The following is an 18,713-nucleotide window of genomic DNA, read 5'->3' on the forward strand; positions in this document are numbered from 1 at the left end:
AGGTCAACTGTGCATCAGGTGTGCTCAACCCTGCAACCCAGACTTGATACAAAGCTGGAAATGTGCAGGTGAAGGAAGTAGAGATTTAAGAAGTTGATGGAGGGGGAAAACCAAGGCAGCCTGTTGAGCATGTCAACAACAGCAACTTTATGAAGGGGGAGGAAAGTTGGACCTTGCGAGGGTGTTAGAAAGAGAACTGAAAAAAGCTTGTTTTCCCTGGGAATGAAAGATACTGGTAGAGGATTAGAGAAAAGGCAGGAAGATGTGCACATTTGAGGGAATCAAGAAGTAATCAGAGATGGGAGAAACAGTTAACAATTTTGATGAAAGATCATCAAACTGAAACGGGTCGGGCTGGGTGCAGGAAGGTGGGATTAGAAAGGGCACCTGGGTGTCCTCGGGCTGGCATGGACAAGGTGGGCTGAATGGCCTCCTTCTGTGCTGTAGCTTTTCTATGGTTCTATGAAACATTAACTCTGTTTTTCCCTCCCGAGATGCTGCCAGACCTGAGTATTTCCACTGTTTTCTGTTATTTCTGGTTTCCAGCAGCTGCAGCATTTTACTTTCATAGTAATCAGCGATGGCATTGTCAGTGATAGAAATATCAGATAGCAAGGCCTCATGTAATGACAAAATCTGCCGAAGAGGATTTGATATTCAGGATGAAACTTGATATTTTGTGTGCACAATATTTATAATTGTTAAATAAGTTGGTGAACAGTTGAAAGATGTATCTTATTTTATCAGAGCCACAAGACTTAAATATGTTTACAAGAATGTTGCCAGGGTTAGAAAAGTGTAGCTACAGGGAGAGATTGGATAGGTTGGGGTTATTTTTTTTAGAACAAAGAAGGCTGAGAGGTGATTTTATTGAGGTGTACAAAATTATGAGGGGAATAGATAGAGTGGACAGGATAAAATTGTTTCCCTTGGTGGAGAATTCCAGAACCAGGGGACATAGATTCAAGATAAGTGGCAGAAGGTGTAGGGGGGACATGAAGAACTTTTTTACGCAGAGGGTAGTGGGTGTCTGGAATTCGCTGCCCAAGTTGGTGGTAGAGGCAGAAACTCAACTCTTTTAAGAAGTACCTGGATCTGCACCTTAAGTGCTGTAAGCTGCAGGGCTATGGGCCGGGTGCAGGAAGGTGGGATTAGAAAGGGCGCCTGGGTATCCTCGGGCTGGCATGGATGAGATGGGCCGAATGGCCTCCTGTGCTGTAACTTTTCTATGATTCTATGTAGTATCAGCATGCCTTCTTATGTTATTGTAATTACAATTAGGGCAGAATGAAGCAAAAACTTTTGAAACCTTCTACTATGGGAAACTTCTGGAAACTATAGTTCAAAACAAAATCAGTAGTCACATAGACAAGTGCAGGAAAACCAGCGTGGATTCAAGGGAAAATCTTGTATAACTAACTTGCTAGAGTTTTTTGAGGTAGCAGAAGGTTGATAAGGGAAACACTGTTGATGTGGTCTGTATGGATTTTCAAAAGACATTTGAAACCTTACCACACTACAGACTTGAACAAAATTCTAGGTCATGGAATAAAAGTGAAAGTAGGCACTTGGATAAGAAATTGACTGAGTGACAGGGATCGGAGAGTAGTGATAAATGGTTGCTTTTCAGATTTGTAGTGGAGTTCCCCAGGAGTTGGCGTTGGGACCCCTGCACTTTCTGATATATATTAATAACCTACACTGTGGTGTGCAGGGCATGATTTCAAAATTTGCAAATGATACGAAGATTGGAAACGTCAACTGTGATGAGGATAGTCTTGAACCTCAAAAGGACATAGGCATGTTGGTGGTTTGGACAGACAAGTGACAGATGAAGTTCAATGTGGAGAAGTGTGAGGTGATTCATATTGGCAGGAAGAGTATGGTGAGACAGTATAAAATAAAGGAAAATCTCTAAAGGAGGTGCAGGAACAGAGGGACCTTGGTTGTATGTACATAAGTCATTGGAGATGACGGCATGTTGAGAGAGCAGTTAATAAAGCATGTAATATTTTAGACTTTATTAATAAGGGCATTGAGTGCAAGAGTTAAGGAGGTCATGTTGAATTTGTATAAGACACTAGGGCTCAAGTGGAGTACTGCACCCAGCTCTGAGTGCCATACTTGAGGAAAGGTGTGAAGGCATTTGAGAGAGTACAGAGGAGAGTCACTAGAATGATTCCAGGGTTAAAGAACTGTAGCTATGAGGATAGATTGGAGAGGCTGTGATAGTTTTTCTTGGAGAAATGAAGACTGAGAGGAGACTTGATAGAGGTATTCAACATCCTGAGGGGTATGGACAGGGTAAATTGTGGGAAACTGTTTCCACTCAAGACAGCATCAAGAACTAGAGGGTACCAATTCAAAATAATTGGCTGAAGGAATAAAAGTGAGGTGAGGAAAAATTTCATCCAGAGGATGGTTGGCGTCTGGAATGAACTTCCTGAGAGGATGGTGAGGGCAGGTTTGATTGAGGTATTCAAAAGGGAATTGGATTGTTATCTGAAAAGGGAGAATGTGCAAGGTTACGGGGATAAGTCGGGGGAGTGGGACTAGGCAGAATGCTCTTTCAGAGACCCAGTGCAAACTCAATGGGCCAAATGGCCGCCTCCTGCACTGTGTAAAGATACTGTGATTTCTGAGTATGTAGAAATTATTACACTGAATGTGTAGTAGAAAATACACCCTGTACTTGGATTTGTAACTGGTACTACATTTGCAATTTTCTGTTAGAGCTGTAGCTAAATATTGAATATTTAGGCTTAATAATTTCATTATTGCAGAGATTGTTGAGGATTGATCATAGTGACTAGAATATATAACATTTCTTTTCTCTGCGAATGCTGAGTGCATTCAGATAACAAGGTAGATGAATTGATGGCACAAACAGAAATAAACGGGTATGATCTAATTGCCATTACAGAGACGTGACTGCAGGGTGACCAAGGCTAGGAACTGAATATTCAAAGGTGTTCAACATTTAGGAAAGACAGGCAAAAAGGAAAAGGAGGTGGTGTAGTGTGTTAATAAAGGATGCGATCAGTACAGTAGTGAGAAGGGGATCTTAGATTGAAAGATCAAAACATAGAATCAGTTTTGCTGGAGCTAAGAAACAGCAAGAGGCAGCAAACATTGGTGGGAGTTATTTACATGCCACCAAACAGTAGTGGTAATGTAGGCACAGTATAAATCGGGAAATTAGAGATGCATGTAACAAGGGTAATACAGTCATTATAGGGGACTTCAATCAATCTACATATAGACTGGGGTAAACCAAATCAGTACTAATGCTGTAGAGGATGAATTCCTGGAATGTTTACAAGATGGTTTTCTGGAACAGTATATTGTGGAACCAACAAGGGAATGTGCTATTTTAGGGGAAGGGCTAAGTAATAATCCCTTTGTAAAGGAGCCTTTAGGGAAGAGTGACCATAATAAGATAGAATTTTGCATTAAGTTTGAAAGTGATGTAGTTCATTTTAAAACTAGGGTCTTAAATCTAACAAAGGAACCCATGAAGGTATGAGGGGAAGTTGGCTGTGGTAGATTGGAAAACTACATTAAGAGGTGGTAGACACCACTTAAAGAATTAATACATGATTTACAACAAATTTGCATTCCTTTGAGGGACCAAAGCACAACATGGAAAGATAACAAAGGAAGTTAAAGATTGTGTCAGATCACGGGAGGAGGCTTATAAAATTGCCAAAAAAGTAGTAAGCCTGAGGATTGAGAGCTGCTTAAAATTTTGCAAAGGAGGACCAAGAAACTGATAATGGGAAAATAGAACATGAGAGTAAACTAATGAGAAAATAAGAGTGTAAAAGCTTCTCTAGGCATGTAAAAAGGAAAAGGTTAACTGAGATAAACGTGGGCCCATTACAGGCAAAGACAGGAGAATTTATAATGGAGTAAGGAAATGGCAAAGAAACTCAACAAATACTTTGTGTCTGCCTTAATGAAGGAAGAACAAAAAGCCTCCCAGAAACACTCGAGACCCAAGGGACCAGTGGGAATGAGGAACTGAAAGAAGTTAGCAATGGTGAGAATAGTAGTACTGGATAAATTAATCGAACTGAAATTTGGTAAATCCCTAGGACCCTGATGATCTGCACCCCAGAGTGCTGGAAGAGGTGGCTGTAGAGCTAGTGGATGCATTAGTGGTTATCTTCTGAAATTCTATAAATCCTGGAAAGGTTTCTGCTGATTGGAAGGTAGCAAATGCAACTCCACTATTTAAGAAAGGAGGGAAAGAGAAAACTGGGAACTACAGACCTGTTAGCCTGGCAGTAGGAGGGAAAATGCTAGAATCTGTTTTAAAGGATGTGAAGATTGAACACTTGGAAAATAATGGTAGGATTGGATAGAGTCAACATGTATTTATGAAAGAGAAATCATGTTTGACCCTGCCGGAGTTTTCTGAGGATGTAACTAGTAGAATAGATAAGGGGAATATCAGTGGCTGTGGTGTATTTGGATTTTCAGAAGGCTTTCGATAAGGCCCCATACAAGAGGTTAGTAAACAAAACTAAAGAGCATGGGATTGGGGGTAATATACTGGCATGGATTGAGGATTGGTTACTGGACAGAAAACAGTAGGAATAATTGGGTCATTTTTAGGTTGGCAGGCTGTGACTAGTGGGGTACCCCAAAGATATATGCTTGGGTCCCAGCTATTCAATGATTTGGATGTGGAGACCAAATATATTATTTCCAAGTTTGCTGATGACACAAAACTAGGTGGGAATGAGAGTTGTGAGGAGGATGCAAAGAGGCTTCAAGGAGATTTAAACAGACTAAGTGAGTGGACAAGAACATGGCAGATGAAATATAATATGGAAAAATGTAATGTTATCCTCTTTGGCAGGAAAAGTAGTATATATTTTAAATGGTGAGAGATTGGGAAGTGTTGATATCCAAAGGGACCTGGATATTTTTCTTGGGAACAAGGGAATTTCCTTGTTCATGAGCCACTGAAAGCTAGCATGCTGGTGCAGCAAACAATTAAAATTGTAGATGATATGTTGGCCTTTATTGCAAGAGGATTTGAGAACAGGAGTAAAGATGTCTGGCTGTAATTGTATAGAGTCTTGGTGAGACTGCACCTATTGTGGATAGTTTTTGTATCCTTACTTGAGGAAGGATATGCTTGCTATAGGGGGAGCGCTTATCCCTGGGATGGCTGGATTGTTCTATGAGGAGAGATTGAGGAAACTGGACCTATATTCTATAGAGATTAGAAAAATGAGAAGTGATCTCATTCAAATATACAAACTTCTTAAAGGGCTTGACAAGGTGGATGCAAGAAGGATGTTTCCCCTGGCTGGGAGGTCGAGAACCAGGGGTGGGGGGGGCAGTCTCCGAGTAAGAGGTAGGCTATTTTTGACAGAGATGAGGAATTTCTTCACTCAACGGGTGGTAAATCTTTGGAATTCTCTACCCTAGGGGGCTATGGTGGCTCAGTCATTGAGTATGTTCAAGATGGAGATCAATAGATTTCTAGTTAGTAAAGACATCAATGGATATGGGGATAGTGTGGGAAAATGGTGTTGAGATGGGAGATCAGCCAGGATCTAATTGAATGGTGGAGCAGGCTGGAGAGGCTGAATGGCCTATTCCTCCTATTTCCTATGTTCCTAACCAATATAGGATTGTTACTTTCAAAAGGATATTTCTGAAATAGCTTAAGTGAAGGTATAAGTATTGAAACTTTTAAGTTTGTGCTTTCTTCAGTCATTTTTAGTAAGTATTGAAGAATGAGAACATCAAATTGTGATTCCTATGCAGATAATGTTTTCTTTACTATTATAGGAGGGAGTTCAGAAAACTTGTACAATGTTCAAAGCTGTTCTGAAGAAAAATCGCGAAGGTGGAAAAGGGAGCAAGAAAGATTTTGGTATGTAATGGGAATTTTTTTAACTTTTGTAAAACAAACTTTGTGATGTTTTAACTAGGAAATTGGAGAGAAGAACTATTTTAAAATCTACTTCCTGCTTAAATACATTGTCAAGTGGAAAATAATTTCAAATTTACTAGTACAATTGTGGTTCTAACTTATAAGTAGTTGACAAGTTGCAATAATACACAGTTGATACAAATGCTTATAGGGGGAATTTTCAACTTCTGGCTGATCATTTCCTGCCTGAAAAATCGTAGCCAGCAGTTGAAATTCGGATTGGGGGAGGGAGTATCATGCCAACTTTATTAATGCCCAAGGTCCACATGATGCAATTTTGAGACTGGCCTTTGGCCAAAAAATCTGCCTGTTTGAACCAGGTGCAGAATTGCTTAACAAAGCAAATTGGTGTCTTGTGCCAGTTGTAAGGTCCCAATTTTCAGATAAAAATGGGTAGGCCTTTCATGGTGCCTAAGCGTAACAGGTGTTGTGTGATTAACCAAGTGTCCACTAAATGACTTAGAAAGTGTTCAGGAAATGAATATTTTTTTTAGTTTTGTGTGGCCAGGAGTGGTCTGTCTTGGTCCACAAAAGAAAGTCCAATAGGCACCAGTTGTTAAAGGTCCTGGACCACCATGACTAGACCCTTCCTAAAGCCCTTTAGGTACATAACATCCTAGGAGAGGCAGAAAACCCAGGAATAATGAAGGGGAAAAGTTTGGAAAACTCTTCTCCAACCCCTCCCAGGTAGTCAAAGCCAATCCAGGAGAGCACGTTGACCATTGAACTCAAAACCCACTTACCTTTTTACATGATGTAATCTCTACCCCAGTGAACAAAAAGTCCAGCTTCCTCTTAAAACTCACAAGAAGAGTAAGCACACTGCAAAAGCCAGCAACAGAGGTTCAGAACTCTCTGGAAAAAGAGCTACTTAACGTCTAGCCTACTCTTACTGCTTCATAGTTTAAATGCTTTTCCCCAATTCTCCCCAATCTGCCAAAGTGTAATAATTGATCACCAGGCAGACAACCTAGCTCTTTCATTTTTTTTAGCTCAATTGGTCATATCTTAAATCTATGTTATTGTAAATAAATAGATACGGCTCTTTAGGCCGATTTGAGTAAATATGGTTCTTTAAGCTTAGGGTTCATTCTTCTCATTGGAATCTTTTCCCAAGCCGCAATGTTATACACCATATAAGGGGACCAAAGCTGGCTGTGGCACTTCAGAGGCAGCCTAACCAATGACCTATATAATTGTTGTAATTTGATCATGAAATCATTAATTTTTTCAGCACATTAAAAGTACGGTAAATTAAACATCAACCTCAAATGCTTGAGAGAAAAACTTGTACAGATGTTTTCGATTAATTAAGTAGAGGAAATATCCTCTTGTTTTATTTCACTTTGCTGTACATTGCCTCCATGGCTTGCCATTTTCCATTATTTCACAGAACAGGTATTTGAGATGGTATAAAATGGTATATTCCTAAACTCTTGAAACCAAAAGTAAATTGATGACTCAAATACTCGAGGGCATTAACATTTTAATGTTAGACTGGGTTCGATGGATGACACCAACCAGGCGGTATCATAAAAATGATACAGCAGAGAAGGGGGAGGCCATTTGTCTAACTGCATGTTTTACACAAAACTGAGTGTTGGTGAGCTATTTAATCATAGTTGGCATCATAACTGAGCCTGATCCTGTCCAAGACTGATGTGTTCTCGTAGGTATTGTCTGGCAGGTGTCACTACACAGTTATGATTAACAGAAGCTGAAAGAAATGTAGACTAATTTCAGTAGTTGAACTGCAGCCTTGCAGTTGAGAGCTGTCTCCTTAAACTGCTTGCCTTGCCATGGAACATGTCCCAAACCTGACCCCTCGGGGTGGAATTTTATATCCAGGTTGTTTTCTGCCCATTGTCTTTATGAATCCCCTTTACTCCCCACTCTCCCTTCCTTTTTGCTTGTCTGCTGTCTCGTTTGTGCTGACGGCACTCCCCTCGCTCTCACCCAGGTCCTCGCTCTCACCCAGGCCCGTGCCCTGTCGCCGCTCCCGCGGGTCCACGCAGTGGAATGCTTTCCTTTATTGGGCGAGGTATTGAATATAAAAGCAGGGATGTAACGATGGAATATAAAATGCTGGTTAGCCCACAGTTGGAATTTTGTGTACAGTTCTGATCACCACATTACAGGAAGGACATAATTGCTCTGGAGAGAGTGCAGAGGAGATTTACAAGAATGTTGCCAAGGCTTGAAAATTGCAGCTATGAGGAGTGATTGAATAGGCTAGTGTTGTTTTCCTTCGAGCAGAGGAGACTGAGAGGTGACCTAATTGAGGTGTACAAAATTGAGGGGCCTAGATAGGGTAGACAGGAAAGACTAGTTTCCTCTAGCTGAGGGGTCAATTACCAGGGGACGTAGATTTAAGGTGATTGACAGAAGGATTAGAGAAGACCCGCGGAGAAACTTTTTCACTTGGAGCATGGTGGGTGTCTGGAATGGGCTGAATGGCCTCTTTCTGCACTAACTTTTCTATGGTTTTATGGAGAATCAAGGAACTAGTGTAAATGAGGAACTGCAAGATACGAATATTAGTAAAAATATAGTACTAGAGAAATTAATTAAATCCCCTGGACCTGATCATCTACATCCCAGAGTGTTGAAAGAGATGGCTGTAGAGATAGTAGATGCATTGATGGTCATCTTGCAAAAATTCTATAGACCCTGGATTAGTTCCTGCAGATTGGAAGGTGGCAAACGTAACATCACTATATGAAAGGAAAAAGAGAAAACTGGGAACTACACACTGGTTAGCCTAACATCAGTTGTAGGGAAAATGCTGGAACCTATTATAAAGGATGTCATAACAGGACACTTAGAAAATAATGGTAGGGTTTGGGCAGAGTTAACATGGATTTATGAAAGGGGAATCATGTCTAACAAACCTGTTGCAGTCTTTTGAGGATGTAACTAGCAGAATAGATGACGGTGAACTGGTGGATGTGGTATATTTAAATTTTCAGAAAACTTTTGATAAGGTCCCACACGAGGTTAGTAAACAAAATTAGAGCACATGGGATTGGGGGGATTTATTTGCATGGGTTGAGAACTGGTTAACGGACAGAAAACAAGAGTAGGAATAAATGGGTCATTTTCAGGTTGGCTGACTGTGACCTTTGGGGTGTCGCAAGTGCTTGGGCCCCAGCTGTTCGCAATCTACATCAATGATTTGGATGTGGGGATTAAATGCAATATTTCCAAGTTTGCAGATGACCTAAAATAGGCTTCAGTGGGATTTTGCAGAGGCTAAGTTAGTGGGCAAAACATTTGGTAAATGGAATACAATGTGGAGAAATTGGAGTTTATCCACTTTGGTAAGAAAAACAGAAATACAGAGTATTTCTTAAATGATGACAGGCTGGGAAGTGTTGAACTTCAAGGGGAATTGGGGATCCTTGTTCATGGGTCACTGAAAGCTAACATGCAGGTACAGCAATTAAGAAGGCAAATGTTATGTTAGCCTTGATTACAAGAGGATTTGAATATGGGAGTAAAGATGTCACACTACAATTATGTAGAGCCTTGGTGAGACCACAACTGGAGTGTTGTGTGCAGTTTTGACCTCCTTAACTAAGGAAAGATATACTTGCAGAGGGAGTTTTTTTTTATTCATGGGATGAGAGCTTCGCTGGCTGGGTGAGAATTTATTGCCCATCTCCACTTGCCCTTGAGAAGGTGATGGTAAGCTGCCGCCTTGAACTGCTGCAGTCCATGTGGGGTAGGTACACCCACAGTGCTGTTAGGAAGGGAGCTCCAGGATTTTGACCCAGTGACAGTGAAGGAACAGTGATATATTTCCAAGTCAGGATGGTGAGTCACTTGGAGGGGAACTTTAGGTGATGGTGTTCCCATCTATCTGCTGCCCTTGTCCCACTAGATGGTAGTGGTCGTGGGTTTGGAAACTGCTTTCTAAGGAGTCTTGGTGAGTTCCGGCAGTGCATCTTGTAGATGTTACATACTGCAGCTATTGTGCATCAGTGGTGGAGGGAATGAATGTTTGTGGATGTGCTTTGTCCTGGACGGCGTCAAGCTGCTTGAGTGTTGTGGGAACTGCATTCATCCAGGCAAGTGGGGAGTATTCCATCACACCCCTGACTTGTGCCTTGTAGATGGTATACAGGCTTCGGGGAGTCAGGAGGTGAGTTACTCGTCATAGGATTCCTAGCCTCTGACCTGCTCTTGTAGCCACAGTATTTATATGGCTAGTCCAGTTCAGTTCCTGGTCAATGGTAACCCTCCAGGATGTTGATAGTGGGGGATTCAGTGATGGTAATGCCATTGAACGTCAAGGGGCGATGGTCAGATTCTCTCTCTCTCTCTCTCTCTCTCTCTCTCTCTCTCTCTCGAGTGAATGAAGGTCCACCAAACTAATTCCTGCTATGGATGGATTGCCTTATGAGGAAAGGTTAAATAGATTGGGGCTTTATTCTCTGGTGTTTAGAAGAATGATAGATGATCTCATTAAAATGTACAAAATTATTACAGGTAAATGTAGGAAGGTGGTTTTCCCCAGCTGGGATGGGGTCTAGAACCAGGGGACATGGTCTCAGAATAAGGGGTAGGCCATTTAGGAATGAGATGAGGAGATATTTCTTTACTGAGTGTGGTGAATCTTTGGAATTCTTTGCCCCAGAGGGTTGAATCTGGTTACTCTAGCCCCAGTTCAGTTGGCTATAAATACAGGCCTCTTTGCTGCAGCTAAGGCAAATGTTAGTCCAGCTGAGGAAATTGAGTGTAGACTTGGGGCATGTGATTGGGGAGTTCAGAGAAGGAGGTATTTGTTTCCTTTTGCTTGCCTACCTTTCTCACCTTATAGGAATTTGTTCTTACTCTACTACAGGGAAAGGTGAGTATCTGGTAAGTGGGTAAGTTCTGTTCTGTTCCTAAGGTTTAAAATAGTGTACACATTGGTGGTAAAGTTAATAAAATATATAACAAAGCAACATAAATAAGCGAATAATACATTTAAGCAGTTGATTAAAACACATTAAGGGTGGCAGAACAGGTGATGTGTCAAGGCTGCAGCATGTGGTAGCTACTGGATAGCATTGTGATCCAGGGCGCAAACATCTGCGGTAAATGTTTGTGGCTCTAAGAACTTCAGCTCGGAGTCATTGAGCTGGAGACTGAGCTTCAGACTCTGCGACAGATCAGGGAAGAGGAACGTTACCTAGATGCTTTGTACCAGGAGGCAGCTGCATCACTAGAGGAGGAAGTAGCATAGTGGCATTGTCATTGGGCTCTTATTCCAGAGACCCAAGGTAATGCTCTGGGGACCCAGGTTTGAAATTTGAATTCAATAAAAATCTTGAATTAAAAGCCTGAGACCACAAAACCATTGCCGATTGTCGTTAGCAAACCAGATGGTTTTTAATGCCCTTTAGGGAAGAAAATCCGCTGTCCTTACCTGATCTGGCTTGTATGTGACTCCAGACCCACAGCAATGGTTGACACACAAATGCGCTCTGAACAAGGGCACTTAAGGACAATGAATTAAAAAAAAACTTAAGATAGGGTTTTCTGATTTAGTCAGCGATCAGGGACAGGAGGGTGTGACTGCGAGTGAGGCAGGTAAGGGGACCCAGAGGGCAGCACTGTGAGCCTCTGCAATTGTCCAATAGGTTTGAGGTGTTCTCAGCTTGTTTGGATGAGAGTGGGGACTGCAGGGTGGATGAGCAAACTGACCATGGCACAGTGGTACAGGAAACCATTCAAGTGTGGGGGGAGCAAAAAGGAATGCAGTGGCAATAGGGGACAGTATAGTGAGGGGGTTGACACTCTTCTCTGCAGCAAAGAGCGAGAGTCCAGACGGCTGTGTGTGTTGCCTGCCCAGTGCCGGCATACCTGCTTGGGGCTAGAGAAGAACTTGCAGTGGGAGGGGGAGGATCTGGTTGTCGTGGTCCATGTAGGTACCAACGACATAGGCAGGGTGAGGAAAGAGTTTCTGCATAGTCAGTATGAGGAACTAGGTACTAAATTGAAAAGCAGAACCCCAAAGGTTATAATTACGTGAGACCTGAAAATTAGCATAGGGTACATAAAATTAAAGAGATGAACACGTGGTCAAAGACTGGTGTGGGAAAACTGAGTTCTGGTTGTGGGGCGGCACCAGTACTGGGGAAAGTGGGGGCTGGACTGTCTACGCCTGAACTGTGCTGAGACCAGTGTTCATGCGAACTGCGTAACTAGGGAAGTAGAGAGGATTTAAAATTAAATAGTGGGGACAAGGGATTAAATGTGGAAAGATGTCGTATATCAAAGAGAGTCAAAGTAAGAGAGGAAAATAGTAATATGGGAAATGAGGGTCTAAGAATGGCAGGAAAGGACAAAGAGAAAAAGCCTAAGAATGCACCAAGAATCAAGATTAGATGTAACAAAGATAAAAAGACAAAACCAAAAGCTGCACCTGAATGCACATAGAATTCATAACACAGTAAACGAATTGATAGCGCACATTGACATAAATAAATATGATTTGATAGGCACTATGGAGATGTGGCTGCAGCATTACGAGGATTGGGTCCTGAATATTGAGGGGTATATGACATTCAAGAATAATAGAAAGCTAGGTAACGCTGGAGGGGTAGCACTGTTAATCAAGGATGGCATCAATGGTATAGTTAGAGATGACCTTGGTTCAGAAGATCAGGATGTTGAATCGGTTTGGGTGGAAATGAGGAATAGTAAGGGAAAGAAGTCACTAGTGGGAGTGGTTTACAGGCCCCCTAACAGCAACCACAGCATAGGACAAAGTATACAAGAAGAAATATTGTGTGCTTGTGATAAAGGAGTGGCAATAATCATGGGTGACTAATCTAAATATAAACTGGAAAAATCAGATTGGCAGTAATAGCCTGGATGAGTTCATAGAATACTTTTGAGAGCGCTTTTTAGAACAGAATGTTCTGGAACCAACCAGGTGAAGGCTCGAAACGTTGACTGATTTCTTCTCCGCCAGTGCTGCCAGACTTGCTGAGAGCAGGTTATATTAGACTTGGTATTGTGTAATGTGACAGGATTAATTAATGACCTCAGGCACCCCTAGGTTGAACCGACCACAATATAATTGAATTTTACATCTGGTAAGAAAGGGAGAAGAGTGGGTCTAAGACTAGCATTTTAAACTTAAATCAGGGTAACACTGTGGGCATGAAAGCTGAACTAGCTGAAGTTAGCCAGGGTACCAGGCTCAGGAATAGATCAATAGAGAAGCAGTGGTAGACATTTAAGGCGATATTTCGGAATAATCAGAATAAGTATATTCCTACTAGAAAGAGAAATTCTAAGGGGAGGACCCATCATTCGTGGTTAACTAAAGAAATTAAGGAAAGCATCAAACTTGAGGAAAAAGCATATAACTGCGCAAAGATAAGGGGCAGGTCAGATGATTGGTCAGCATATAAAGAACGGCAGAGAATAATCTTTTTAGTCAATCAGGAGAAAGAAATTAGTATGAGAGGAAGCTAACTCGAAATGTAAAAACGGATAGCAAGAGTTTCTACAGGTATTTGAACAGGAAAAGAGTAGGTAAAGTGAGTGTTAGTCCTGTAGCAAGTGACAATGGAGAGTTAACAGTAGATAAAAAGGAAGAAGCGGATGAAATGAACAAATATTTTGTGTGTTCACTATAGAGGAAACAAAAAAAAAAATTCCAGTAATAGCTGCAAATCAGGAGGTGGAGGGAAGAGAGGAACTTGGTGAAATTACAATCACTAGGGAAGTGGTCATGAGCAAGCTGATGGAACAGTGGGCTGACAAGTCCCCAGTCCTGATGGACTTCATCCTTGGGTCTTAAAAGAGGTGGCTAATGCATTGGTAAATGCATTGCGTTAATTTTCCAAAATTCCCTCGATTCTGGAAAGATTTCATCAGACTGGAAAGTAGCAGATATAACCCCTCTTATCAAGAACGGAGGGAGGCAGAAAATAGGAAACTGTAGGCCAGTTAGCTTGACGTCTGTTGTGGGGAAGGTGTTAAAATAAATCATTAAAGAGGTTATAGCTGGGTACTTAGAAAGACACAAGCTAATCGGGAAGAGTCAGCATGGTTTTGTGAAAGGGAAATCATGTTCAACCAATTTATTAGAGTTCTTTTGAAGGAGTAACATGTGCTGTGGATAAAGGGGAGCCTGTAAACGTGCTGTTCTTGGATTTCCAGAAGGCATATAACATCAAAGGTTATCGCAAAAAATAAAAGCTCATGGTGTAAGCGTAGCATAATTAACATGGATAGAAGATTGGCTGGCTGGCAGAAAACACAGCATGCATAAATGGGTCGTTGATTAGCAGGATGTGACTAATGGAGCCCCACAGGGGTCTGTGCTGGGGCCTCAACCTTTTACAATTTATATCAATGACTTAGATGAAGGGAGCAAAGGCACGGTAGCTAAATTTGCAGATGATGCAAAGATAGATAGGAAAGTATGTTGTGAAGAAGACAAAAGGAGTTTGCAGATGAATATAGATAAGTTGAGTAAGTGGGCAAAAACCTGGCAGATGGAATATAATGTGGGAAAATGTGAAGTTGTTCACTTTGGAAGGAAGAATAAAAAAGTAGAGTATTACTTCAACAGAGAATGACTGCAGAATTCCGAGGTGCAGGAGGGTCTAGATGTTCACGTGCAGGAGTCACAAAAAGTTAGTATGCAAGTTCAGCATGTAATCAAAGAGGCTAATGGAATGCTATCCTTTATTATGAGAGGAATCAAACATAAAGGTAAGAATGTTATGCTTCAGGTATACAGGGCATTGGTGAGACTGCATCTTGAATACTGTGTGCAATTTTGGTCTCCTTGTTTAAGGAATGGTGTAAATGCATTGGAGGGGGTTCAAAGGAGGTTTACTAGATTGATACCTGGAATGAACAGGTTGTCTTATGAGGAAAGGTTGGATAGACTGGGCCTGTTTTCACTGGAGTTTAGAAGAGTGAGGGGTGACTTGATTGAAGTATATAAGATCCTGAATGGCCTTGACAAGATGGAGGTGGAAAGGATGTTTCCTCTTGTTGGTGAGTCCAGAACTAGGGGCCACTGTTTTAAAATGAGGGGTTGTCCTTGTAGGACAGAGATGAGGAGAAATTTTTTCTGTGGGCTGTGCGATTTTGGATCTCTCTTCTTCAGAAGGCAGTGAAAGTGGGGTTACTGAATATTTTTAAGGCAGAGGTAGGTAGATTCTTGTTAGACAAGGGAATCAGAGGTTATCATGGGGGCAGGGGTCTAGATGGGAATGTAGAACTTGAAACACAAATAGATCAGCAATGATCTTATTGAATGGCGGAGTGAGCTTGAGGGGCCTTATGCCTACTTCTTCTATTTCGTATGTGCATATGCTCTGGAGGTTCAGTTGTTGAGTATGTTCAAGCCTGAAATCAATACATTTCTACATAAAAACATCAAGGGATACGGGGGTAGTGCAGAAAAATGGTGTTGAAGTAGAAGATGAGCCATGATCTTATTGAATGGCGGACGGGGTTCGGGGCTGAATGGCCTCTTGCTCTTATTTCTTATGTTCTTATGGTCTGTGACCTTTCATCAGAACTGAGAAAAGTTAGAGATGTAATTGGTTTTGAGCATGTGAAAGGGTAGGAAACAGAACATAATGGGACAAATGAAGAATCAAAAGATGCCTCTAGAAGAGGTGTGAATGGGGCACGTTAGCAGCAGTTCGAGCACAAAATATTTTAATATGTGTGGACGCAATCTATCGAGACTAGAGGTTCTATCCTTTTTAAGTTTGATTAGTTTATTAAGTATCTCCCCACCTTTCCATCTTAAATGTCTTCATATCATTTTTGTTCTCTTCAAATATCATGTCCGTGTTGGTTGTCATGATAAATACTGAACAGAGTAAGTATTCAACATTTCTTCCATTTCATTATCATTATCTGTGAGTTTATCCTATGCATCCATTAGTGACCCTATTTATACATCTGAGGAATACTGTTTTGTACATTGCTTGATAATATAATTTCACTGTTCTCCTTTGCTTTCCTTTTTTAAACTTTATTCCTAATCTTCTGTTGTATCCTCATCATCCTCTCCTTTGCTTTTTATGTACTTATTTTGTCTTTTTCTTTCATTTCAGTTTTACCCTTATCTCGTTATTTATGTTTGATCTTTTATCATTGGCCAGTTTGTTTTTTTTAGTGGACTATAGTTCTCCTGAGCTCTACCGATCAATTTCATAAATATTTTCTGCTGTATTATCTCTGTTGAAAATGTTTTCCAGTTTTCCTTTCTAGCTCTGTTCTCATCCCCTCAACATGAACATTTTTTCCTCTAGATTACTTTGGTCCTTGACTTGATAAAGTCTTTGCCAATCATTATTTAAAAATTTTATTGCTATTGCTGAGATATTCCCCTATGCTTATTTCTTTTATCTGCTCAGGCTTATTTCTCATTACTAGATCTAGCAGTGACTCGTGTCTTATTGGAGTTCTTGCATACTGGGTAAGAAAGGTGTCCTGAACACTTCGGGGGGTGGGGTGCGCGCGACACGACCTTAGTTCCCTTTACCTCTATCCTCTACCACTTCCCAGTTTATTTGGGGGTGATTGAAGTCTCTGGTGATGATTATTCTTTGACTTTTACTGCATTATGTGAAATCAAACTCGTTTGTCTTAAGACATGCAAGAGTTGAAGTACTGTTACAGTCCCAGTGAATGTTTAAGGCAGTGGATGGACTGCAAATCAAACAGGTTGCATTGTCCTGAATGGCATCGAGCTTATCGAATAGTCTTGGACCTGCACTCATCCAGCCAAGTGGAGAGTATCCCATCACACTCTTGACTTTTCCCTTGTAGATGGTGTTCAGGCTTTGGGGAGGCAGAAGGTGAATTACTCCTTAGTTCCCTAATAATATCTGGCAGGTAGGAAGTGCTGCAGTTCAGCCCAGTAGATTTCACTCAGTTTGATTTGGTTTAACTTAAATTAAATTTCATTACCAAATATACAAAGCTGCTAGGTAGAGCAATCTGTATAGTTCAAAGTACTATTGCTTGGATGTGATGGCCATTTTCAGAGTTTCGCCCTTGTTCTCGAATATTTCTTCCCGAGGAAAGGTTATTCTTCTCATTGGAGAGTGGACCCAGAGGCTTAAAAGAGCACGAGAGGGGATGAGACCGAGCGAGGACCCGGAGACTTCAAAGAGCGTGAGGGGATGGGGGGGGGGGTGCGAGACAGAGGGGGGACCCGGAGGCTTCAATTAAATACTGAAAAGCTGCATGATTACCCTCCTTTACCAATTACTGAAAGTTAGTCCCTAAGAAGAGATATATATAAATACTTACTTGCTTTAGAAATCCAGTTTTCTGGTTCATGTCAACAAACGCAAAGTGTCAAAGTAATTTTTCAAATGGATCGCCAAACTAATTTTTTCCCGCTTGTCTTCAGGCAACTGAGTCATGTTAGGCTTTGGTTATTAGGTGGTAGAATGCCTCTGGAACCTTGCATAAGTGCGTACAATTCAATGTGAGCCTAGATTGAATGTTAACTCTTTATTTGTTGGAACACCACAGCTTAGCCCAATTATTAATTCATAGTGATAAAAGCAAAATACTGCGGATGCTCTGAAGAAGAGTCATACAGACATACATACATACATATGTGAGGGGAGGGGGGGTGTGAGACAGGGGGGGCGGGAGGGGCCTGGAGGCTTCAAAGAGTGTGAGAGAGGCTGAGAAAGAGAGAGGATCTGGAGTCTAGCTGCTGGTGGTGGAGGGGGCTAAGTCTCTGGACTGTCTGCATTCGGAGAAAATCAAGGGTGACATCACAGGGAACCAGGTAAGCGATTGGTTGGTAATTATTTTGCTCATTTCTCTTTTTTGAACTGGTACAAATTATTGGTAACTAAGATTTTATTAGTAGTAAAGTTTTTTGTAGTAGCAGTAGAAAAGCTTATTGGGCATAGGGTTTATTAATTAAAATGAATTAATTAAAAAGGCAATAAATTAATTACTTGCCCTGCCATTTTCATTATGTGTTAACGTGTTGTGACTGTGGTATGTAGGAATTCCTGGACACCAGCAAACCAAGGCAAACGAATCTGCAATAAGTGTCAGCAGTTTGAGGAGCTTCAACAGAGTCATTGAGCTGAATGCCACGCTGCAGACACTGTGATACATCAGGAAGGGGGAAAGTTGCCTAGACACTTTGTACCAGGAGGCAGTCACACCCCTTAGGCAATGCAGATCTGTAGAGTTGATCACTGGTCAAGGGTAGGAGGGTGTGACGGTGCATCAGGCAGGTAAGGTGGATCCAGCTGGAGGAGCCACAGCCCCTGACTTTTTCCAACAGGTATGAGGTGCTTGCTACCTGTGTCGATGAGAAGAAGAATTGCAAGGTGGATGAGCGGACTGACCGTGGCACCATGGTGGAGGATGCCATTCAAGTGGGGGGAGCGAAGATGAATGTGGTAGTGACAGTATATTCAGGGGGATAGATACTGTTCTCTGCAACCGTGACAAAAGGTGTGTTGCCTGCCCAGTGCCAGGGTTAAGGATATCCCCTTGTGGCCGAAGAGGAGCTAGAAGTTTAGGGTCCAAATTAAAACGCAGAACATCAAAGGTCTCATCACACATCTCTGGATTGTTACTTGAGCCATGTGCCAGTTGGCATGGTATTTTTTTTTCATTCATGGGATGTGGGTGCTCATCCCTAACATAGGGTGTGGGTGCTCATCCCTAACCTTGTTCAGAGGGCATTTAAGAGTCAACCACTGTGGGCTGAACCAGGTAAGGATGGCAGATTTCCTCC

The 18,713-nt window shown here is 41.6% G+C and overlaps 1 protein-coding gene across 3 annotated transcripts in view; it reads left to right on the forward strand.

Moving 5' to 3' along the window:
• The window catches only part of LOC144686686 (protein TANC1-like), a 270,044-nt gene that overhangs the window by 33,808 nt on the left and 217,523 nt on the right, over positions 1 to 18,713 (forward strand). The window contains exon 3 of one of the 3 annotated variants that reach the window (XM_078552222.1): positions 5,812 to 5,896. In XM_078552222.1, coding sequence (XP_078408348.1) covers positions 5,812 to 5,896 — 85 coding nt within the window. Of the gene's footprint in view, positions 1 to 5,803; positions 5,897 to 14,061; positions 14,678 to 18,713 lie in introns of those variants that run through there. The other 2 variants (XM_078552225.1, XM_078552224.1) reach the window with 2 other exon arrangements.

This window comes from Cetorhinus maximus, chromosome 11, assembly GCF_964194155.1.
Source record: "Cetorhinus maximus chromosome 11, sCetMax3.hap1.1, whole genome shotgun sequence".
Taxonomy (NCBI): domain Eukaryota; kingdom Metazoa; phylum Chordata; class Chondrichthyes; order Lamniformes; family Cetorhinidae; genus Cetorhinus; species Cetorhinus maximus.